The sequence below is a fragment of the Chrysemys picta genome, chromosome 15, assembly GCF_011386835.1.
Source record: "Chrysemys picta bellii isolate R12L10 chromosome 15, ASM1138683v2, whole genome shotgun sequence".
Lineage (NCBI taxonomy): Eukaryota > Metazoa > Chordata > Testudines > Emydidae > Chrysemys > Chrysemys picta.
In genome coordinates this window covers 29,157,686-29,182,890 of record NC_088805.1, presented here as the reverse complement: position 1 = coordinate 29,182,890, position 25,205 = coordinate 29,157,686, and the positions used below count along the sequence as shown (strand labels likewise).

Here is a 25,205-nt window from a genome sequence, read left to right as displayed (position 1 = left end):
TATTCACATTTGGAAGTTTTTCTTCGCAACACCTCCCCCTCCTTTTTATTTTTATTTTATTAAATTGATGGCACTCACTTAGACAAGTCCCTTTCTCACCATGGGCAAGTGGATTTTTCTCTAATAATGATCCTTTGTTTCAAAATAAGTTTTTCTTCTGTAGATGTTGGCAATGTTTTTCAATAGCTGCTTCTTTATTACATGTGTAGGTTTTAAAGGCAATCGGCTTGCAGAGAACTGGGAAACAAGATGAAGCGTTTGCTCTCGCACAAGAAGTAACAGCACTCGAACCTACAGATGACAACTCTTTGCAAGCACTAACTATCCTTTACCGGGAAATGCATAGACGTAGGTTTTTTTTATTTTACTTTTCTCCTGCAAATTTCAGTTTCTTGATCATAATTATGCAACCTTTCCTTGGGCCTTTCTTTAAAATGAATTATTGCCCAAAATTCAAAGGGAAATGTACAAAGTCCAGTTTTCACACATGGGCACTTTAATAGGTGGTTCAGACATGGGATTCAGATGCCCAGTTTGGCACAGAACTGCGTAAATGCCCCTTTGACATGCAAGTTTCTATTTGATCATCTTAAAGCAAGATGTTCTGGTTAGGCTCCTATTATTGAAAATTGGGTCCAGAGTAATTTTAACATTGTATGTTAGTCATAATATCAAACAAATTCATTCAAATTTATTCCAGCAAAAAACATGTGATGTTGTTGTTGTTACTTTAAATAGGAATAATGTAAATCATAAACGGCTAATACTGTATATGAATTTTGAAGAAGCAATTTAAAATAATGTATATAAACACAATCGAGGAATTTAGCCCCTCAAAATGGCTTTAGAAGTTGTGTTGCAGACTTAGAGGGGAAATCCCGACCCCTCCCTTTCCTGTTACTCTTTTGAAAACAATTCATCTGAATCATAACTTCTTGGGTCATTCAGTAAACAAAGTTGTGCATGCTTTCTATGAAAGAGAAAGCATATGTGGTTTGGTTAGTCTGCAGCACAAGGAGATACCTTATCACTATCCTGAGGAGGTGTCAGTAATGTTCATTATCAGGTTTATTGCAGAAATGATTGTAGACTGAAAAACTGGATTTTTTTTTACATGAGAAGGTGTAACTATCCAGGGCCATTTCTTGACATATAGCAACCTCTTGTGTCCTTTACTAGTTAATTTCCAGTACATAATCTTTGCTTTGTTAAAGCACTTTTATTGTAATAATATGAAATCTCTTCATATCTGCCTTTAAATCTTTATTTCTACAATTCTCAACTTAAAAACCAGAAAAATATAAACATAAATAGAACTGACTGTAGTACACGTAGAAATTAATTATTCAAGAATTTATAAAATCATACTAAACCTTATTAACAATAATACCTTGCATGTATATAGTGCTTTTATGTGAAGAATAATTTGAATTTTTAAGAAAAGTACATTCAATAATGATTGTGTGGGTAAGTACAAATAATTTTTGGGTGCGAGGGGGAGAAGGGATGTTAAAATCAAATACAAATAGTGTTTAGGTCTCCTAAATATCTAATCATAAGAGACCTATATTAATAGGTTTATCTTTTAATAAATTATCTTTGTATTAAATTATTAAAAGAGATAGAAAGCATAAAAGTCACTTGGGAAAGATCAGGGCTTCTTAATGCATAGCATAGTCGCTCCTAATACGTTAGGCAGTGGTTCTCAAACTGTATGTCGGAACCCCAAAGTTGGTCATGACCCCATTTTAATGGGGTTGCCAGGGCTGGCGTTAAACTTGCTGGGGCCTGGGGCCAAAGTGTCCCACAAACCTCTCTGCCTGGGGCCGGAGCCTTCAGTCCTAGGTGGCAGAGCTCAGGTTATAGGCCCCCCGCCCAGGGCTGAAGCCCTTTGGTTTTGCAGTCCCCCCCCCCAGGGCGGCAGGCCTCAGGCTCGGTCCCCCATCCTGAATTGTGTAGTGATTTTTGTTGTCAGAAGGGGGTCGCGGGGCAATGAAGTTTGAGAACTGCTGCATTAGAGAAGTTTCCTTAAAACGATTTAAACTTGAGGAATTCATTCTGTGTCTTAATAAATCATGTATTTAAAGTAGACAGTCTCCATGTGACCCAAGTATAAATCTTGAATTGGTGTAATGCCCCCAGATGGGTGAATTTGGAAGTTTTTTAACCCCAACACATGACGTATCTGAAAGCATTCAGTACGTTTCTGAACGTTTTAGTCTTTTTTTTTTTTCTATTTTTTTACACACACTCTTTTTCTAAACATTTCTCTTTCTTGCCTACTGTGTGTTTGTGGGAGAGATAGACCAGTTCCTATAGGTGTTGAGTGTAATTTAATTACTCTGCAAAGTATCCCAGATGTTATCTTGAGGTAGCTGCTTTATAACTTTATATTCCAAATGTGTGAGAACTGAAACATCTGTTTTTGGTTTAGCGGAGTTGGTAACAAAACTTTACGAGGCAGCTGTAAAGAAGGTTCCCAACAGTGAGGAGTATCATTCTCATCTCTTCATGGCCTATGCCAGGGTCGGGGAATACAAGAAAATGCAACAGGTACCTTCATCCATTTCAGTTATAGTAATCGTAGGTGTCGCATTTAACAATAGTGGGGACAAAGTTCTTAGAAGTGTGGTTTTTGTTTTGTTTTTTCCTCCAATGAAACAAAGTAACTAATAAATCTAACATTTCCCTAAGGCTCTTTTCTGTATCAGACTGTACTAGTGACCAACACCTTTTAAAATTATATTTAATTTTCTAGAAAGCTGAGCTGAATCAATACTAAAATTCTACGTCATGATTATATATTTGATACAGGGTTGGTTAGACAGAACTATTACTCAGATTTGTGTTTTTTATATAAAAGACAATTGCTTCCTTTCCCCTTAAAAAGAGAAGAATAACTTTATGAACTGTAGTCTGTACTGATGCAGTATTGTTGGATGGCCTTCTTGGCATAGTAGCTTCCTATTGATATCTATATCAGAGAGTACTAAGTTTACACATAAGGGAGTGTATTAGGCAGGAATATTTAGATTTACTGAGAGCTCCTGAGGGCCACAATTTCAAAAAATGTACAAACTTGTAAAGTTTTCTTTCTTTCTTTTTTTTGCCCGCACTCTTATCTCTAGAAACCAGTGTGGAGTTAAATTGTGCAGCTTGTATTTTGATAGAAGAAAAGCTTAGTTGTTTTTTCTTTACATGCATCTTGGTTTTCAGTTGGCAAGACAATCTCATGCCTGTTAGTTTTGTTTTTCATTCTTTCCAAATTAGGTGCCTGGAGAATGCCTATAAATGGAAGTCTCTTTTCAAATCGTACACACACTCCCTTTTTTATGTATAAAAAGCACAGGGAAGCAGGCAAATTGATTTCAGTCTCTCTTTTCCCACTGTATTAAGGTGACTCGAATCTCTGTACAAAGACCCTGTCTCCTCAACCAAAAAATAGTTGAATAATGGTGATGAATCTCTGTGTGGCCCAGCTGTAAGTGGCTTAATTCGACTGGGCACTGAATCATTAGTATATATGGTGCCTTAGAGAATGATTAACTTTTTATCAAATGACTCTTCATAAAAGGCTTAAATCTGCAATATCATTGTAAAATCATTGTCTCATTTCAGATCTGTCCTGAATTGGTAGGCTAATTTAGACTGCTACTTAAAAATAGTTCTTATTGTACTAATCGCTTCTCGGCTCTCTATGAGCTGAGGGGTGAAAACATTAGTACTTTCAGTATTTATTTAAAAATAGCTGTAGATTTGACCACAACACCAAGGAATGTATCTGGTTTGCTAATCCCTAAATTTGCTACGACTGTGCTTGTTACCCGCTTGTTACCCACTTGATCCATGTCAGTGAGACTGAAGTCTCAGAAAAGCCAACTACACCAATCTCTTGCAAGCTGTGACATTGCACTGATATATGCATATCACCAAGTTACAGCTTTATTAATCAGAGGGAAATATATATTTCTGCAAAGTGCTAAATACCAATATAGAGAGATCTGGTTTATTCTTGTTTGACATACCTGCATCTGAATATCAAAACAATTTTGGATTTACAATTTTTCCATACTAAAAGGGCTAGATTCTAGTCTGACTTGCAATGTATCATGCAATACATGATATTGCAGTTGTGCAGAAAGAGAACTTTTGAGATATGCTATGATAGTTGTGAGTTGGATATTAATCTAATCTTAACATTTTGCTTGTTTTAATGGATTTTTTTTGTTTGCATAGATAGAGGCTTCAAATAATTCTTGATTGGCCTTGACTTTGATTTAATGTCTTAAATAAGGATTATATTTATACTGATATTTGGGAACACAGAATTAGTTTGCTTCATGCTTGCTTATGTTAAAAATGATTATGCATGTCATTTTTATTTTGGGTTTTACAAAAAAAAAATCCATTACTGCCATCATTTTTATATACGATACTCTTTATATATAATTCTAGACAGCCCTCTGTGTGTTTTCCATTTAAAGAACTTGTTGATTTCAAAAGAAACAGGCATAAACATGCATTTACATTTCAGGGTTCAAAATCAGTAGGATCCTGAGATCTCTAATAATGTCAGGCCATCTAAAAATGAAGTATGTTGCTCTCCCAGATTAGCAGTGCTAAGGAGGTAAAAGGTCTAGAAAATGAAGAATTCGTCTATAGGTGAAGTGTGCTTAATTTATGGCTGAATTAAGCAAAGTCCTTTTTTGCTGCTCTGACAACTGCGTTGATTGTATAGAACTCTGACCAGAATCTTAAAAAAAAGCTTTTTGCATAGATTTGCAGTGATGCAAACATCCTTCAGTAAGAAACCTCGTTGTTTACTCTAGGCCAGTATATAATGCTACTTTACTAGTTGTATATGAAATCTGAAATTCAGACATTTCACCTTCTAATAATTGTACTCTTAGCTGGAATAATGAATGGAAAATACCAGTCTTATATGGATACAAAATGTTACATAAATGCGAAATATTCTGTTCAGACCATTGTACAAACATGTATCTGATTAAATTATCTAGATTGGTAATGCTCGTAAATGGCAAATATAAGGTGTTTTTGAATGGGTATCTAATACACCTCTACCTCGATAAAACGCTGTCCTCGGGAGCCAAAAAATCTTACTGTGTTATAGGTGAAACCGCGTTATATCGAACTTGCTTTGATCCACCAGAGTGCGCAGCCCCGCCCTCCCGGAGCGCTGCTTTACTACGTTATGTCCGAATTCGTGTTATATTGGGTCGCATTATATCGGGGTAGAGGTGTAAATGTAGGAAAGTTAAGTCTTCGTTTATATAGAGACATAATGCTTGTGTGAGGAATGTGTGAATAAGAATAACTTCCATTCTAAGTTAAGTGACTGAAGACTTGGCTGTATGTTGATATTTAGGGCCATATTTTCAACTGGGCGTCTCTTGTGCCACATGCCTTCAAAATCTGAACACATGCATGTGCAAGTTAAAAATGTTCAAGTGCAGGTGTTTACATTGAAAAGCGTGCGCTTGGTTGTATGTATACAATGAACATGTGCAAAAATGGAGACCAGAGCTGAAACCTTCCTTTAATCTGCAGAAGTAGGTAGTGTGTGTACACATGCGTGCACCCTGTATCTAAAGCTATAGGCTCTTCAAATAATCACTCTTCTAGAAATGCCTTTCCAGGCCAGCTGAAGCTATAATACACTTTAAAAAGTAGCAGCAGATGCAGGGAGAGAAACTGCATCACTACCAGTATAGATCTCGGTGGAGGGTGTTTGCTAGGGAGTATATCCAGTTGGGGTTAATAAATTCTTATCTGGTCGCTAATCCTCAGGAATTGTTTGTCACTGTTGTTATCACTCTTTCACTTTCTATAATGCACCTTATAAATTGAAGCATTTTTGAAATGATGGATACATGTCTTATATTTTTCAGGCTGGAATGGCACTTTATAAGATTGTCCCCAAAAACCCTTACTACTTTTGGTCTGTGATGAGCCTAATTATGCAGGTGAATACAGCATTTTGATTGAATTAAAGACTTTAACAATGGGTGTAATGTTCACATTGAGATGTTGTGGGTGTTTTCACATTATGAAAAATACCCAATAGCTGTCTTAAATAAGCTGGCTGGCTGCCTGCTAGCATTGTAGGGTGCTACTATTTCTGTATAAAGTCAGTGTAAACACTGAACCCTCCTCAAATCTATATTTTTTGTGTGGTCCAGAAACTTCCTGACAGACCTCCTTTAGGGTATGTCTATGCTATGGACTTACAGCAGTACTGCTGCAGCTGCGCGACTGTAAAGTCTCCCATGTAGCTGCTCTGTGCCAACAGGAGAGAGCTGTCCCGTCAGCATAATTAAACCACCCCCAACGAGCGCAGTAGCTATGTTGGCGGGAGAGTGACTCCCACCAACATAGCACTGTCCACACCGGCACTTTTGTCAGTGAAATGTATTTCAGTCAGGAGGGAAGGTTCACACCCCTGACGACAGAAATGCTAGTATAGATATAGCCTTAGTCAGGCAAAAAATAAACATGGAAATAATAATTGTATGCGTTGAAATAATTTGATTGTAGAAGAAATGAATTCAGTAAGTGACTTGTATTTTTATTGATAACACGTTGTCTGTGACGTTGTTCTGAGACTCAAGTTGTGAAGAGTGAGCACTTCATTGTACCATCAGTTGCTTCCCCAGCAGCATGTTTTACAAAACGCTGTGTCCACCCATGTTGCTGATGGTAGCCCGATGGGTATTTCGTGGGTTGTTGCGTGTGTCATGTTTCCCGCCTGATGAAAAAATTAATTTTGAGCTGGACAATAGGAAAGGCTGATAAATTGCTACAGTAATTCTTCTCTCTCCCCTAGTCTATTTCAGCACAAGATGAAAACCTCTCCAAAACAATGTTTTTGCCCCTAGCTGAAAGAATGGTGGAAAAAATGGTGAAGGAGGATAAGATTGAAGCTGAGGCTGAAGTAAGTTTTGCAAATGTGTTTTCTACTTGATGTGAGCATGGTTAATACATTGTATGAGCTTTATGTTGTGCTAACAATATAGCTTAATGTCTTTGTATAGCATACCTAATACTGAGTCTGGTTCCCATTATAGTGCTCTGTAATCTTTTTTATTATTAAGTACACAAAGTAGAAGGCTTGCTGGTGATCCAGGGGAGCTGGCTGGTCAATGCTGGCTCTCCATTTCCAGCTGGTAACTCTCAATAAAAACAGCTCCAAATATTACTCTCCTAATATTCCTGTTCAAGGGAAGGAATTGCTGTTGTTGCCACAGGGATGTTATATGATTGCTAGTGTGAAGGAAGGTGGCCTATGCAGACATGACTAGAGAGAACATGGTCCGTGAGACAAACTATTGAAGTGTGACCCACTCTATGGATGTTTAAGAACCCCGAAGATAGAAAACAAGTTCTGTGTCTCAGAAGAACTCACAAACTTAATACAAGTACATTGCAGCCAGGGATTCTAATTTTCAGTTTAAACCGAAAACAGTAGCTGTTGAGACAAATGCACTAGTAACTTCAAAAGCTGACTTTGAGAAATCATAGAATGGTCAGATTCTTTCAAAGGGACTGTTAGTGAAATACATGTCCTGTTCACTTTTTCTGCTGGTACACATCCAGTCCGTGCTCTCTGGGCTTCTCCTCTTGGTCAAACAAAGCAGTATGGTCAGCAGCTTTTCTTATGTGGTTACACACAGGGAGACAAAAGAAATGTTGATATTCACATTTGTTTAAAAAATGGATTTTCATTGCTAATTAAACAGACTTCTTCAGTCAAGTGAACCTATATAACAATTTTCTGGGAAGTCACAAGGTGCAAAAGTAACCAATAACACGATGAAAGTGAGTAAAAATCAGAACTGAAAACTGAAATTTAGTTGAACAGGACAGCAATGTAGATGCAAAGAGGGGGAGGGGAATCTTAGCAATGCATTTATAAGCATAGGGGCCCCATGGCCAAAGGGAGTTTTGAGAAGAGAAACTGAGAAAGGAGAAGGTGGTTGGTGTACAGAAAGTAGGAGACTACTGCATGAAATAAGGTGTGAAGCAGGGAGCGAGAGCAGGAAGACAAAGGGAGCAGTGTGGAGAGAGGATATAGAGGAGCATAAGGAATGAAAGGGTGTTGGAAGGAAGTGAGGGCAGAGGTTGTTAGGTGGTGTAAAATTGTGAAGAGTTCATTGCTAGATGAAGTGATTTCTTTGTAGTGTTTGTAAAGCCCAGGGGATCCTTTGGGATTAGAGGGCGTTAAATTAAATTCTTGAATTTTCCTTTCTGGTGGCTATTAGACAGTTTTACAGACAGCGTTGACTTTCTCCTCTTCCTAATGACAGAAGCACAAACTGTTTTTATTTCCAGACACTTTTCACTTGTTTTACTTCCAAATGTCAGTGTATACAAATCTTTCTTCTAAGGTTGAACTTTACTACATGATACTGGAACGTTTGGAGAAGTATCAGGAAGCCTTGGATGTTGTTAGAGGAAAACTAGGAGGTAACTTATCTTTCAACGCTTTCGATCAATTAACAACCCCAGCTGTGTGGAGGTTTGCCGGTATTCTTGCTTTTTCCCCAGGTCTTTTGCTGGGAACTTGTATGATGTGAATTTAATTGTTCTGCACATGTACTCGTTTAAAGATAGCTGTAAATTAACTTAACTCCTACCAGTAACATACCTTGAGCCCAATTCTGCAGATTTTCTTACTGGTTTCATTAGACTGCTTGTGGTATTACTACACGCAGGAGTGTTTGCAGCATCAATTCCATTATCTGTGTTAAAGTAGCAGCATGTTGTACAAAGGGCAATTATCAGATTAACATAACTGAACCCACAAAATCCCATCATGTCAGCTCACAACTACCAGTGCTGCTAGGGGTGGCATTATGCCCCTTCCTCCTGGATGATTTTAGAGCTTTATTTTTCTACCACAAAAGTGAATTTGTAACGTAAGAGCAGCCAGAATATCAAGGTTCCAGTCAGACTCTACAGTTCTGCACCCAGTCCTGTGTAGTTTTCAAGGGAAGGTTTTGCACCCGGGTCCAGCAGCTTCTGAGCCATGCTTCTAACAGAAAAAGGAGGGTAGTGATGTGTTATTGAGACGATTGTTTTAATAGAGTTTCTGTCCCTCCTTATGTCATATGTTGGCCAATAATTAGGCATAAAATGTTTTCTTTCTAATCGCAGGTTCAGCACTTTCCTCAGTTGGAAAATAGGTGCTGATCCAGCAAAGAGTTTCTAGTGCTGATGCAGAACATAAGAACAGTCATATCGGGTCAGACCAAAGGTCCATCTAGTCCAGTATCCTGTCTACCGACAGTGGCCAGTGCCAGGTGCCCCAGTAAATTGAGGTACCAGGTCTTAAAAATAATTAAATGTTAGGACTCCCAGCTTTTCAATAACAAAGCACTCATTTCTAGCACCATTGACCTGCAAGATATAGGACCTTAAATCTGTTACTGACCTCTTGGTTTAGCAGTGCTTTTTGGCATTGATCCTGGACTTCAGTCCTGGCCCTCCAGTCTTGGAGAAGAATGTGTTTTCTCTCTTGCATCCTGTGTAGGATAAAATACTTTGTTCTGAAAGTTGTTAAAGAAAAATGATTGAGGAAATAAATTCACAACTGTTTCTGATTTAGAGAAGTTGACTAGTGAGCTCCAGAGTCGAGAGAATAAGTGTATGGCGATGTATAAGAAGCTGTGCAAGTGGCCAGAATGCAACGCACTGTCCAGGAGGTTGCTACTGAAAAAGTAAGTTGTGTTCACATCTATGCTACTGACTCACTCTGTGACCTTGGACAAGTCACGTCACCACAGTACCTCAGCTGCTTGTCTCTCCAGGTTTGAGCCTGAATGCTTGAAAAGTGTTGGAGAGCCTCTGATGAGAGCAGCTAAGACTGCAAATTATCATTCGTTCACATGGAAGCTCCGCTAACTGTCACAGTGAACAAATGAGTTGTGCAACGTGTGCTTTCCTGAAATAAACTAATCTATTTCCAGAGGGCCATACTTTGCTATCCAACATTCTAATTTTCAGAAAAAATGCAAACTTGTACTTGAATGTCATTTCCTACAACTATTTCCTACAATCTAGTTCTCTTAATCTGCCAGGCTTCCTTCTGGTGGCTGATTTACACTACCACTTAAGTCAATGTAACTTGTCACTCAGGGGTGTGAAAACAACACCCCTTGAGCGACATAAGTTACATCGACTTAAAGCGGTGTCTATACCGCGCTGTATCGGTAGGAGACTCTCCCACCCACACAGCTTCCGCCTCTTGCAGAGACAGAGTAATTATGCTGACGGGAGAGTGCTCTCCTATCGGCATAGCGTCGGTTCACAGCAGTGTAGACTTGCCCTAGGAAATACACTGACATGTTCAAAGCAGCAGATGCATCAGAACAGAGCAAATCAGGATGATCAGATCTGCCTCTGAGACAGTCATGAGGGTTTGTTGTAAGGACTAGGACACAGTTAATGGGATTATAGTGAATCCTGTCTGAAACTGCCATCCAAGTGATCAAAAACATCTTACTTAGAAGAACTGTTCTTTAACAAAAGGTTGAACGTAACTATAGTGGAAATCCTGGGGAGATTTTAAAGCCTAGAGTCTTGGGGGGGTAGGGGGAGGACCGGAGGGAATGACAACAGCTAAGGTTACTACAATTGAAACATTAGATATAGAGAGAAAAGTTTTCAGTTTACTTCGTGCATTCTGTAGCACTTTGTATATAGTCAGTTTCACTTGTTTGTTGATGGTCAGATGCATTTCCCAGCTCCTACATTAGCAATTTGGTGGTGCTACTCTTGAACCTGCTCATTCCCTTGTTGGAAAGGCCTTTATAAATGTTAATGGGAGCCAAAATCCCTTTTAAAAAATTGTAAAAGAACTTCAAATATAAATCTGGACTTGAGTTTCTTGAAATATGTTGGTTTTAGAAACCTCTGCTTAACAGTGCCCCTTTAAGATGGGAAATTTTCTAGTGGAAATGATTCTTGGTGTGTTTTTTCCCTATGTTTTTTAATTGTTCTGTGACTTGCAAGATCTGACAATGTTTTTATAAAGGACTAGACTTGCATGTATGAGTAACGTTATTTGCACTTTCCTTAATTTTGCTCCTTGCCTGTTTTTTAGCTCGGATGATTGGCAGTTCTATATAATTTACTTTGATTCAGTCTTTCAACTCATTGACAAATCCTGGACTCCTCCAGCAGAAGGAGAGCAGTAAGTCAACTACTATCCCTGAGGGTTTTTTCCTCTTCATACAGTAGATGTCAAAATCCTAGTTTGTCCCTTGATAGTTTTACTTTAATGAAGGGATGGGCAATTTTAAGGTAGTTGAGGGCCACAAAACCCACTAAAACCATTGATGGGCTGGGGTTTGAGACTTGGAGGTTGGGTCCTGCCCCTGAAGGGAGTGTTGGGAGTGAGCTTACCTTGTGGCAACAGCTCCTGTCCTTCAGAGTTGAGCTCGGCTCCCTGCTCTGGCACCTTGGCTCTTGCCACAGTGTCACGTAACACATGAGTAGGCGGGACCCTCCCCCTGCAATCTGATGCCCTGTCTCTGACCTGACCCTGGGACTGCCAGGTTGCCTACCCAATCTGGGCTGCGGTGGGAAAAATAGAACAATTTGGCAGGCCAGATGCAGACCCCAAGCCGCTAGTTTCCCATCCTTGCTTTAGTGTATCCAGTATCGGTAAATAGTTAGTGTAAGTGCATGCTAATGTAGAGCTCTCTATCTCAAGAGTTATCATGGCTGCTGGCACATAATGTGCCCAAGCTACTTAGCTGCGGAAGCTAGTCCCTGTTCCAAGAGGGCACTGACCCCCTCTGGAGGCATGCATATAATGCTAGTTTTGACTTTACTAGAGCTTCCTTAACCTGCTCCCTTCACAGAGTCTGGGTCAGAGAATCAGTCGAACCTGATTGCTTTGAGGGAGTGATGTTAAGGCATGCTTACCACTTACTGCCAGTGCCTCAGAAATGGGAATGATAGAAGAATACTTGAAATCAATACTCATATCTTTAACTGCACAGCTCTCTGGAAGGAGAAGTGCATTATTCTACGGAGCAAGCTGTGAAATTTATAGAGGAGAGGATAACAGAAGAAGCTAAGAGCTCTCGGCCACTTCGGGGACCCTACCTAGCCGAACTGGAGCTGATTAGACGTTTGCGACACAGGGGTTGTAAGGATGAATATAAACTAGGTAAGAGCCACTAATTGGATGATAAATTAAACCTTAAGGGAAAGAACACCAACCTAGAACAAGCTCTTTGTACTGGGATCATCAATTTAGTAGTGCCTGATGTAAAGTGTGTGCAGGGATTGCATGCATAAAGCATCTTCAGATGAAAGGTGTTATAGAAGGTCAAATATTATTCCGATAACAATTCTAGAGTGTTTTAGACCTTTTAAAACTAGGTCTTTGGGGGAGATTTCAAAGGCACCTAATCAGTTTAGGAGCACAAACCCAGTGACTTTCAGTGGGAGTTGTTCTTTGATAAATCCCTTAATAATTTTGAAAATCCTCTCCCTTTGTCATCCTTAGTGTAATCACCGGCTGATATTTCTTTGGGCTCTTTGGCAGACTTGTAAATGAGAACAATAATGCTTGTTAAATGCACTTATTGGGGGTTTCATGAGTTTAAAAAAAAAAAACACTTTGGGGAGTGGAGTAAGGAAGAGAATGTGGCTTAATATTAGCAGGGTTTCTGCAGACCCTATTTAAATTAACTCATTTTGCACTTAGATGCAGGAAAATAAATATCATCAGATAAATTGTGCGTGGGTAGCTTGAAATATTCTGTTTTTTTTCCCCCTCTCTCATTCTTTATCAGATGGGTTAAGCTTTCTGATTGACTGTAAGATCTGAAATGAAACTATCATGATTTGTAAATCACTGTTCAACTTTGAACGTAAGAAACTGCTATGAATACGTTCATTTGCAGGACTGAAAATTCCTCATAGTTATATTTAGGCTTGGCAGAACTCTACTTTTTCTTTAAATAATTTTGACAGAGAATATCTGTTTTTAAGCATTTTTTTTCTATTTTCATTGGTTTAAATTTTCACAAGTCCTGGAAATTATGGGTGGGAGGATCAGTCAGTCATTATTTAATGACCGTCTAATACAGTGGTTCTCAACCAGGGGTCCGGAGCCCTCTGCGGGCGCCCCAAGCATAGAATCATAGACTTTAAGGTCAGAAGCGACCATTATGATCATCTAGCCCAGGGGTCGGCAACCTTTCAGAAGTGGTGTGCCGAGTCTTCATTTATTCACTTGAATTTAAGGTTTCGCGTGCCAGTCATACATTTTAACGTTTTTAGAAGGTCACTTTCTATAAGTCTATAATATATAACCAAATTATTGATGTATGTAAAGTAAATAAGGTTTTTGAAATGTTTAAGAAGCTTCATTGAAAATTAAATTAAAATGCAGAGCCCCCTGGACTGGTGGCCAGGACCCGGGCAGTGTGAGTGCCACTGAAAATCAGCTCGTGTGCCGCCTTCAGCACGCGTGCCATAGGTTGCCTACCCCTGATCTAGTCTGACCTCCTGCACAACGCAGGCCACAGAATCTCACTCACCCACTCCTGTATCAAACCTGTGTCTGAGCCATTGAAGTCCTCAAATCATGGTTTAAAAAGGAGGTTTCAGGGGGTCTGCCAAGCAGGGCTGGCATTAGACTTGCTGTGGCCCAGGGCAGAAAGCCGAAGCCCCATTGCATGGGGCTGAAGCCTGGAGTTCCAAGCCCCCCCGACCAGGGCTGAAGCAAAAGACTGAGCAACTTAACTTCACAGGACAACCTGTGGTTTGGGGCCCCAGGCAGTTCCCCTGCTTGCTATCCCCTAATACTGGCCCTGCCTTTTATATGCAGAAAAACAGTTGTTTTGGCACAGGTGGGCTTTTGAGTTTTTATAGAATGTTGGGGGAGCCTCAGAAAGAAAAAGGTTGAGAACCCCTGGTCTAATGTTCTCAAGCAGCTTTTTTCTTACTTTGCCTAATTGCAAATTTTTGTTATCAATGGAAATATTTTTTTTTTCGTGTGTGTGTGTGTGTGTGTGTGTGTGTGTGCTGAAACTGATGCTCACCAAAATTTACCAATAAAAATCTAATCCTTCCAAGCCTCGTTATATTATTGACTTTGCTTCTAAGTGAGCATTTAAAAAAAAAAAAGATTGAACTGGCTTCTTTATAACTGAGTTTCTTTGTTAGGTGACCCAGAAGAACTAATGTTCCAATACTTCAAAAAGTTTGGGGACAAACCCTGCTGTTTCACTGATCTCAAGGTATTTGTGGACCTCCTCCCACCTAGCCAGTGTACAAAGGTAAGAACAATAGCATTGGGTGAAGTAAAGGGAGGGGTGCTGGAGACTGCTGAGTGCACCGGCTGTCAGCTGAATGCAGCTTTTGACAGTGGTGATATCAAAAGGAAACTCCCTTTCAGGGAGAGAGGGAATCAGTTTTTTAGAAAATCAAATTGCTGATAATGTAGAACTGGTTAATTTTATTCAAAATTCTGCTCTAACCAGAAGAAATAGTGTTTCTTAAAAAGCAAAAATGTCAAAGTTCTGAATAACTTCAATGGGAGACTGTGTCTGTGTCTGTGTCTGTGTCTGTGTCTGTGTCTGTGTCTGTGTCTGTGTCTGTGTCTGTGTCTGTGTCTGTGTCTGTCTGTTCCTGCAACGTGACTCCCAGCATAGAGCATGCATGAAGTAATTCAGTAACTATTTGTACGACTGAGCCTTCTTCTTGCAGTTCTGTGGTGTCCCATAACTTCTCTTGATTTTAGTGGCATAACCTCTCCTCACTCTTGTTCACGTTGTCACAGTCTGAGATATACAGTAGAGCCCAACATATCTATCACCATAAAGAGGTTTATTCTCCCTGTATAAACATGCACAGCTACCATTGAAGCAATGTGAGTTAAACATGAGCGTCAAGGGAAGATAAACCTTCATGGAATGAACTTTAGTTTCTATCTAAAATATCAGAATGAATAAGATTGGCTTGTTAGATAATAGGACTTGTGTTACTGTTGTGTTAAACATTACCCTTCTTTCCTTCTCCCCTTGTCTGTCCTTGTTCATGCTCTGTGTCTAATTGTAAATACTCTCTGGGAAGATCTTTCTCTTAATCTGTGCCAAGCACCAGGAATAGTTAGGGGACTAAGTAATAACACTGTAGCAGATGTAAGTGACAGAATGGACACATCAGCATCAATTGAGAGAGATGTCTGAGACACTATTTGTATTTCTTCCAGAATCTTTCTGACCCCTACCTTATTTAAACTTAAATTGAGAGAGGATTTCAGCAGAGTCATGCGCAGCTTGGTAGATGACTTCAGCCTCTGGGAATCCTGCCACTCACCCCCTTGTTCTTCTAAGCCATTGTGGTATATTTCTCAGGGATGGGAGTTAAATAAAAAGTCCTGGATCAGTCAAAGGCTGTTAACAAAATCTATGTAAACTACATACGGGCATTGTCCATATTAGGGATCCTTCTGTTGCTAACATCGGCTCAGCTCCCCCAATGGTGGTAATGTTGGGAGCCCTGCTATAGACAGACTGCTGCCAACACTTTAAGCCCCATGTTATCTAACTTGTTCAGAGCAGGTATAATCATTGTGGTGTTAAAGCCATTTTTAGCTAGGAGAAAATGATGGTAACATTGCAAGTGTAATTTTAAAAATTACTCATTTTAATTCCTAAAGTACTGAACAGGTTTAATTCTAACTTACCCTGTCTTTAGAGAGTTAATTCCTTGGAAAGAGTTGTATGGTTGGTACTGATAAATATGATTTTTAATAAATAACAATAGAATTTAATTTCTACAAAGTTAGCAAGGCGTGGAGCATTCTGGCCACAATCCAGCAAAGCACTTGAAGACATAGTTAACTTTAAGCCTGTGTGTAATCCCATTGACTTTTTTGGTACTTCCTGCATTCTTAGGCTCAGGATCCGAATATGTACCATTTTGAGGAGTGAGCCCTCTAACTTCAAATTTCAGTGCCGTTTTAATTATGGAGTTGGTACCAACACCTCCATAATCTCATTTTGTCCCAGTTTCTGAACATAAATATAAGACTTGCTGTTTTCTTGAGGTGACTAAGTGCATTGCAAAATTTAACACTTGTGTTTCCTTCCCAGTTCATCAGTCAGTTGCTGGGAATCATTCCTTTGTCAGTACCAGCAGAGGGTAAACTTGCACTACCAGCTGACATCAGAGCTTTGCAACAACACTTGTGTGTGGTTCAGCTAACAAGATTGCTTGGTCTCTATCACACCATTGACAAAAAACAAAAGCTGAGTGTAGTCCGGGAGTTAATGTTAAGATACCAGCATGGATTGGAGTTTGGTAAGAAAATTTTGAAACTAGTGCATTGCAGTTAATTCATATTTAGACTTTCTTATGGGCCAAATTTCCAAAAGCTTGTCACTTTTTGTAACATTTTTCAATTTTACCAGAAAGAAAGTAGTGGTTGTATTTGTATCTGGTTGCTTTAAACAATCCTCTGTGGAGTCTGTAACCCCAGACCCTGCAGTACTTAGTATAGAAGGGCCTGGAAGTGAAACTCACTAGAAACAAAAGTGAAATGGATCCGTTCCCTGTCCACTTTGGGGGAACTGCAAAAAGCATAAATGAGGAAATGCAATACATTGACAATTCATTCACTTTTTATAATCTGACATTAGTAACAGATGTAAGGAAATTTGGGATTTCAAAAATAATTAACCTGACAGTGTCCCTTTAAAAATGTCATCTGGTGGGCTGAAAGGCTGCCAATTTACCTCAATTTACATAGCTATGTGAGAAATGATTGGCCCTATTTATTGAATGTAATGATTTTGATAATACATCTACTATGTGAGGTGACACTTTTTTTTCCTCTATAGGGAAATCTTGTTTGAAAACTGAATTGCAGTTTTCAGATTATTACTGTCTGCTTGCAGTTCACCTGCTTCTGGATATGTGGCTAGAGGCAGGTAAGTCCCTTCAGTCTTATTTTTCTTAAAACCTATATGAATAATTTTCTGTTTCTACATGTGTGTTTTTCATCCCTTGAACAGGAGGGTTGAACCTTGCTTCCTTCAAATCTCAGTTGTAGTTGCTACTTGTTGGGCAGAAGGTGTCACTGTTGAGTCACTCAGCATTAGTCTGTTGTTTCTGAGCGTAGCCGGGGTCCATCTCCTTGAGGCTTAACTCCCTTCTTGTCCAAAACTTATTTTACAAACAGTGCTTAAATTGCTCAACTTAGACATTAGTTATTTAAGGCTATAACAGAGATGTGTATCGAACTATTACTACTGATTATTTGTATTACATTAGCTCAGTGCTGTTCTGATCTATAGGAAGATACAGTTCCTGCCCAAAGACTTTACAATCTAAAAACAAAAAACAAAGTTTGGGGGGCAAGGATACAACATTACAAGTGAAGGGCTGAGTGGTATGGGGGTGTGACTGAATGGTCAGCATGTGGCTTGTTAGTTCTGTAGGTTTGGGATTTTGTCTGCATAAACTATCCCCAGCTGTTTAAACTATCCTCTTCTGAGCTGGTGTTTCCTTACCCAAACCTCGTTTGAAACCTGACATTTTTTAAGAATTTAAATTTTTAAGTCCCAGTAAAATCCTTAGAACTCTGCATCCTTGCTTAGGACTCCTCCCCCCCTCCCCCATCCTTCCTCAGTCCAGCCTCTCTCTGCATCCTTCTGCAGAGAATCTGCCCCCTCCCTTCTGCACAGCCGCCTTTTCACTGAAGAGAAATTCAAAAGTCTCTCCTGACATCAGACTGTTGGCATTGCTTTGGTATTCACCCTTTGATATTACTGATTGAGGGACCATGGCCATGGAAATTTCCCCAAAGTCCTGGCTCCATAGTGGTTGAGGGTTAGGGAGCTCCTCCTACCCCTGGTGGTATGACAGCTACTGCCTCTCCTTTCTGGAGAAGGCTTGGTCCTTCACCCTGGGAAATCTCATGGAGAGCTCCAGCCCACAAAGTTCTCCAGGGAGGATGGCAGGTGGAGCCACGTGCCCCGAAATTCCTGGCTCTGTTGGGGGCAGGGAGTACCCAGTTAACCCCCTCTCCATGGTGCTTAAAGGCACCCTTAATCTTCTGATGTGGTTACAGTCTACAAACCCTAAAAGGTCCAGGAGTCGTTTACCAGAGGGTCATTCTCTCACTGTCATACACTGCTGGTGTGTGGGGTCTGCACTCTGTGGTGGATGGTAGCAGAGTGTTCCCAGTGGAAGAGCCAGGCACCTGGAACTAGCTCCTTCTAGCAGGTGCCTGTTGCATCCAGATTGAATTGTAATAATGTATTTTTAAGGTACCTACATGCCTTGCTTTGGTGCTGAGCGTAATACAATTTATTTAGACATTCGTATCATTCAAAGTAGCTTTAAGAGAGGAGAGTAACATGCAGGCAGCCTGGGAAATGTGTTTGAGGAGCAATGAGAGAGGTTTTTCAACCCAGTGTAGTTGTGCCAGTTTCAAACCCTGCTCTCTATTAAACACCCTGTTCACGCCTAATGTCTGTGTGTGCTTGTCTCCTCATCACCAGGTGAAGAGATGGCCGTGTGGCAGTCCTTGACTTTATTAGAAGAAGGATTAACCCACAGTCCTTCTAATGCTCAGTTCAAATTGCTGCTCATTCGAATTTACTGCATGCTTGGTGCATTTGAACCTGTTGTGGAGCTTTATTCCAGCCTTGATGCTAAGCACATCCAGCACGACACCATCGGGTGGGTAGTAGATACTCAGAATAACTGGTCACACTGGCTCTCTGCTAACCCTGCTCAACATTTTTAAATGTTCTATTTTCAGTTTTCTTTAGAATTACAAACCCCAGTAATATGTTGTTAAAAGGATCACTCCATTCTGGTAGGATCAGCTCAGCCCTTCCACCTTATGAAATGGATAAAATGAGTACCATGCAGTTCACACTGGGGAGGGGAAGAGAGGTCTGTTAGATGAGATCTTAAAAACCAAGATCTTGTCTTTTGGTGGACAGTGAAGATCCCATGGAGTTTTTAATAAGGTGGGGGATTTATCCTGGTGCCCTTGAATCAGATTTCCCCTACTGTCCCTATGGTTTTGCAGCGTGCTTTGCCACTTAGGTGCTGCCTTCAGCCCCAGAGGGAGCCACGTTTCTGTGAGGCTTTATCAAAATAGCATGTGGGATTAAAGGTGCTTATGTAAATGTGAGTTAGTATTGCATGTAAAACACAGACCTCAAATCTTTTTCAGCGCCACCATAATGTCCCTCAATCCATTTCTAGTTCTGCCATTTGTTTCTTATGTGGTTTTATATTGGTTACTTTTAAATCTTGGTACCTCTGAGTGAAGTACTTATTGATTTCCTTCTTTGAAAATGCCTTTTGAATTTGTATGCCTGGTATGGAGGCAAAACTTAGCTCTGACATACAGTGTTGGTCATGCAATCTCAAGACTATGCTGTGGTAAAACACAGGTCTGGTCTACATTACAGACCTATATTGGTATAACTACATTGCCCGAGCAACATCATTATACCGACTTAACACACAGACACAGACAGACAGCACTATGTTGGCAAGAGAGGTTCTCCCACCAACATAGCTACTGCCTCTCAGGGAGGTGGAATAACTAAGCCAATAGGCTTAGAGCATCTTCATTAAAGCAGTGTAGCTGCACCTGTGCATTTTAAATGTAGACTTGCCCACAGATCACAAGTGCATGGAAGGGTCTTGAAGCTTTTTTTGTGGATATCAACTTAAAAAAGCTTTTGCCCCTTGGATCAGATAGAAAGAGGAGCTCTGTGTCCTGCTGATTGTGGTTAGGCAAAATTAGAATTTAATAATAATAAAAAGGAACCTTTACATTTAAAAAAAAAAATTTGAAATGAACATTGTCAAATTCCCATTACCTTGTAACTCCCTTGAGACTTGTATATGAAGACAGAAGCTGTGCTGTGATTCTCTGGTCAATGAGACTCTTGATGACATTCATCTTCTCAGGGCATTGTGTGACAGTGTATAATTCAAATTATTGTGTTATATTTCAGTTACCTTCTGACACGCTATGCAGAGTCCCTGGGTCAATATGCTGCTGCATCCCAATCCTGCAATTTTGCACTCAGGTTTTTCCACTCCAACCAGAAAGATGTAAGTCACACTAATTTCTCTCATGACTCCTAACAAAGCAGTTGTGTCCAAGTTACTGCGAAAAGAACATGCGTGTGATAGAAAGATTTATATAGGATTTGCTGTGGGTGGATCACAATAGAAAAATTGGATCTATAACATAGCAGCTTGTTGTGGCTATAGTAAAGGTTTGCCTCGGCTTTTTGTTTTCTGTTCAGAAAGGTTTATAATTCCACCACAAAACTTCATTGCTTGCTGGAATTCTGCTTTTGACCTTTCATTTTCTTAAAGCCAATATATTAGACATTCATTTCAAAAGTACTGCTGTGGCCATTTTAGATCTAATGGCTAAAGAATAGTGATTTCTGTGTGACTGTAAATAAAAAATAACATGGCAAGTGACGGGTCCATGATGGCATAAATTCATATTTAGCATTTTGGAAAGTTCCGTGGCAGCACAGGTTGATAACAAAGATCCTGGTGGCATGAACCGGTGGTCCTGAAGCCTCGCAGTAGACTGGTTGAAGCAGGATAATTTATGTATGGTTAGTCACAGTGGTGCAGGTTGTCATAATAGTGCAGTAACTATGTAGGGAATAGGGTGAGGGTATGAAGAGAGGAAAAATTAAACTAACTTTATTGAAAACTGGCTTCAATAAGGCAGAACAGAAATAAAAATTAGCTGCAATACTTTGAAACAGTAACTAAAGATGAGGATTTGGGATTCCGCCGTGCTAATGGAAACGCATTTCAACTGCCGCCACCAGGCCGCAGAGTGAAAGGTGGCGTGACTTGCAGGAAAGTCTTCCGGATTTAAAGATGAGTCTCTCAACTGTAATGGGGTTCTCTGGAGTGGGGCTGATGAAAGAGCAACAGAACTCTCTGAAGAGCATTTGATATTTCTTAAAACGTGCATGCCCATGGCTAGGCCTCCCAAAAAATTCAGTTGCTTGCTTGTGACTCTTAACACATTTTAATTATTATTGTCATGACACTCTTATTTGTGAAATACGTTTCCTGGAAGAATCTTGGTGTAGCCGTAGGAAAAATATCAGTGGTGTTCCACAATTGCATTGTCAGTTTTTTATGTGTGTGTTTGTTTTAAACATAACTAGATATAGAAGTACTGATATTTAGGCTCATTTCTTTAGTCTTGGGGTGAGTATTTATTAGGCAATTAGGAATAGAAGAAATTGCTCTAATCTATAACAGTTGTTACATGATTGTATATAAGTGTTGCTCCCCACGATGAATTCAGGAGGTACATTTTGTACCACGGAATGAATTTTAATACCTAGCACTTACATGGTAATCCTTTACAAACGTTGATCATCACAACATCCCTGAGAGGTAGGTAATAGAAAATTATCCCCATTTTACTGATGTGAGGAAGCTGAGATACAAAATGACTGACTTTGCCACACTTTGAGTCATTGTCTGAGCTGGGATTAGAATTTAGGAATTCTTGGCTCCCAGTGGGTGTTTTAAAACTCACTTTGTCCTTCTAACATCAAATACAAATGTAAGGGTTATCTGTACTGTGTAGAAATGCATATATGATGCATATAATGCAGTCATTGCATAGAAGAATCTCCTTGGTCTGTCAATAGCTAAATTCTTTCAATGTGTAAGGTTTCTGTAATGCTTTAACTGTCTTCTAAGGGTGGAAATAGAAGTGGTGATCTTAGTTGCAAAATGTGGCTGCAACTGATATGGAAATGATCTTGTGACAATGGGGCAGAGAACCCCAGTTGTGCAACAGACATGCTGGATAGGTGACATCTTAGCTTTCTCTTGTGTTAATTTCCTCTGATGAACTTATTTGTCAAGATCATTGGGACTGTGTCTGATGGGTGTGCACTCATTATACTGAAATAAAATTCTGGATGGAAAAATTAATTTTTTTGATAGCTGAGTCTTGGATTTATCAACATAGTGGCTTTTCTTTGTTTCATTGAGAAGTTACTCTTGCTTTTGTTAAGCCATGTTTGATCTGTTTCCAAGTAATTCAGTGGAAGAGACTGCAATTCAGGACAAAGTGACTTTCATTGATAAAAAGTTTGACAGCAACATGCCAAGAAGGAAAAATAAAGATTTGAAGAAAACACCTAATGGACATAATTCTCTTGACTGAGCGCACTAAAGACTGTAAAGCAGCAAGAAATCATATTGATTGGGAAAACAGCTCAGCTTCAACTAACGTCAGGCTGCATTACTGCCTCTAGGCACCAATTTAAGCTAAGGTTATTCTGATCAGTATGACTTAGAAAAATGCTTGGGATGGAGAAGATTCAGTTGCCCTTTTCAGTAGCTCAGGGCACATATCCATATAAAGATCTATTGAATCGCATTCCATGTGGTATTGGGACACTCTTGGCAGGAGGCACGCTATTCAGAATCTGGTGTGTCAGTTCAGTTTTCAGAATTCGTGGAATACTTCTTACCTGGATTAATGTATTGGTTTACTCGCGTCTCAAAGAATTGGAATCAAAGTGGAAAAAGATGCATTTGGAGTATCCACTTCTTCCTACTATTAGTCTGAAGACACAGTTTTGAAGACCTACACACGTCCTTTTTCTTCTCATGGATACAGCATTCCAGACAAGTCATTAAAGGCGGCTGACTAATAGCGTCCTTAAGTGTCTTTCTGAAAGACAAGCATTGATTTACTCTATCGTCTGACCTGAGGAGTTTTAGATTTGTTTAATGGAAACGACACTACTGTAAGCATTACCCGCTTGCCTGTAGTATTTATCTTTAAATCCTGTCTGTTTTGCAAATTGCAAGAGACAGAGGTTCATTTCCAGAGTTTTGTTTGAATAGGACGATGTCATGTCAACAATGGAAAAATAGGGCTTCTAATAGAGGTCGCACCTCAACTGTCATTAGTTCAAAATCTGCCTGCAGTTTTCATTCCCTCCTGCTGTTCAGTTAGGGGGTTGCCTCTTCATCCTACTAACAGTTCTGACATCAGCTTCCCGGATCCCCTTCTAGTTCCACAGCAACATCTAACTGCAATGTTAAAGGAGGACTGTTCTTTAAAAGTTACCTTTTTAGCTGGGTTAAGATACTGCCGGATGCTTGTTCCTTGCTTTTTAGATTCTTGTTTAGAAGGCTTGAAATTTCACCAAAACATGTGTCTCCACCATACTATCCAAATACAGAACACACTAAACATGCCCTGTAGTGTTTTGTTCTTCGGACTTTGCCTGAAACAGTATATTTGGGGTTTTAAATTGAGTGATCTCACATAAAAGTGCAGTTGTTCTTAGTGAACAGTACTGATCACCTTAAACTAATGCATTTTTCAGCTTGCTTGCTGAATGTATGCCCCATGGTAAGGTGAATTAAACCCCTGACAAGGTGACCAACGTTAAGGAATCCTGTGGGGTGCACTGTTCGACAGTCTTGAATATTCCTGTTCTGAGAGAGACCAGGAGGAAAAGAGGCAGTATTGCTGTACTTGACCAAAACTAAAAAGGCAACTTCATCCTTTTCAAGAGAGTCCTTCTTTAAATCTGCAGAATCACAAGTAATCTCTTTAATTTTCTTGTGTCCGTCCGTCTTTAATTTCTCCAGATACTGCAGGCAAACAGAGCACCGAGGTGTCCCATGGGGATTTAAAAGCCGCGTCGATGCAGTTGAATTAGCGCCCATGGCGCAATCCCGCGGCCTGAAATGAATTCTGCAAGGCTGTTTATCGGAGGGTATGTTGTTGAATATTGGCATATTTTTCATATTATGCAAATAACCAAATTGCTTGGTAAAAAGACAGGGAGAGAACTGGCTAAACGGACATTCCCTGTTTTTGGCAAACATACGGTGACATTTGGCTGTGTTAAGTACAGTCTCTCAAACTCTTCAGACCAGGTTCAATCCGTTGGTATAGCATATTATAGACACACACTGGTGACTTGATCCGGTGTATGTCAGGTGTGAGTTCATCCCATAATCTTTCATTTGTGGTTTTCGTTCTGATTTTCCAGAATTTCTCATTGATAGAGTAATTCTGGTAAAGTATCTATCTTGTCTTGGTGCATGAATTGCTTCCTATGTCTTTATATTTTGATATTTACATCAAAATAAGTGCTCGTTTTGGGCTCCCTACTCATATAGATCTCTTCATGGGGAACACTTGGATGGGCCTGAAATCTTGGTTTAAAGTTTTTATTGTTGCATTTCGTTGGAGAGGGGAGGCAAACTAATGCATGGATTCTGATGTTTCCTTTGGGATTTAGATTGTATTGAGATGTAATGTGTACACGCCGCATGGTGTTATCCTGTGATGCTGTATTCAAAACCTAATAAAAATGAGAAGCAAAAGTGTAGCATGAGTAATTTTTTAAACCTATGTGAAAGTAACACACAATGGTACATGCCCAAGTCAGACGCAGGAAAATCTGGGGTAGATTTATTTTGGTTATAATGGATTTTCTCAAAGAAATGGTTGCATTTTGTTCGAGATGCCCCCACTTTCTATAGCATGCATAACAAGATCTCAAGAAAAGAGGACGCTTCCACAATTCAAAAAAAGTTGCCTTTCAGTTTTAGGAGTGGCACCAGCTTGAGGTTTCTTAGTGTTGGCTCATTTATTTAATAAAGAAATTGGGAGCTTGCTAGACACACTATCCCCAGGGTACAGTCTGCTTTTGCTAAAGGAAAGCAGCGAAGCTTATACCACTATCTGTGTCTGGGAGGCTTGGGCAAGCAGAACTGCACATTTCTCCCAGGTGATAAGTGCTTGCTAGACTCTACACCTTCAGATACATGGCAGTCACAAATTTGATTTGGCTATAACCCTGTTAAGACTCTAGTTGTTTTTACTTTATCATGGCAACTAATACAGAGATGATGTGTGTTCCTTCCTAGACCTCAGAATATATTATTCAAGCCTACAAGTATGGTGCATTTGAGAAGATCCCAGAATTCATTGCTTTTAGGAACAGGCTGAATGCCTCACTTCACTTTGCACAAGTCCGCACTGAACGGATGTTGTTAGACCTCTTACTTGAAGCAAATATGTAAGTATGGCAGAGACAAAAGTAAAGTAACTCAAACAGTAAACCAGGCAGGGGTTCTGCAAGGGAAGG

General features: G+C 39.8%; 1 protein-coding gene across 3 annotated transcripts in view; it reads left to right on the top strand.

Moving 5' to 3' along the window:
- Positions 1 to 25,205, top strand: part of NAA25 (N-alpha-acetyltransferase 25, NatB auxiliary subunit) — a 46,233-nt gene that overhangs the window by 6,433 nt on the left and 14,595 nt on the right. For all 3 annotated transcript variants that reach the window (XM_065568787.1, XM_005298588.4, XM_065568786.1), the window contains exons 3-16: positions 210 to 348; positions 2,435 to 2,553; positions 5,913 to 5,987; positions 6,848 to 6,955; positions 8,409 to 8,487; positions 9,629 to 9,740; positions 11,126 to 11,215; positions 12,030 to 12,199; positions 14,209 to 14,321; positions 16,143 to 16,350; positions 16,890 to 16,979; positions 18,555 to 18,735; positions 20,037 to 20,136; positions 24,985 to 25,136. In XM_065568787.1, the coding sequence (XP_065424859.1) occupies positions 210 to 348; positions 2,435 to 2,553; positions 5,913 to 5,987; positions 6,848 to 6,955; positions 8,409 to 8,487; positions 9,629 to 9,740; positions 11,126 to 11,215; positions 12,030 to 12,199; positions 14,209 to 14,321; positions 16,143 to 16,350; positions 16,890 to 16,979; positions 18,555 to 18,735; positions 20,037 to 20,136; positions 24,985 to 25,136 (1,736 nt within the window). The remainder of the gene's footprint in view (positions 1 to 209; positions 349 to 2,434; positions 2,554 to 5,912; positions 5,988 to 6,847; positions 6,956 to 8,408; positions 8,488 to 9,628; positions 9,741 to 11,125; positions 11,216 to 12,029; positions 12,200 to 14,208; positions 14,322 to 16,142; positions 16,351 to 16,889; positions 16,980 to 18,554; positions 18,736 to 20,036; positions 20,137 to 24,984; positions 25,137 to 25,205) is intronic.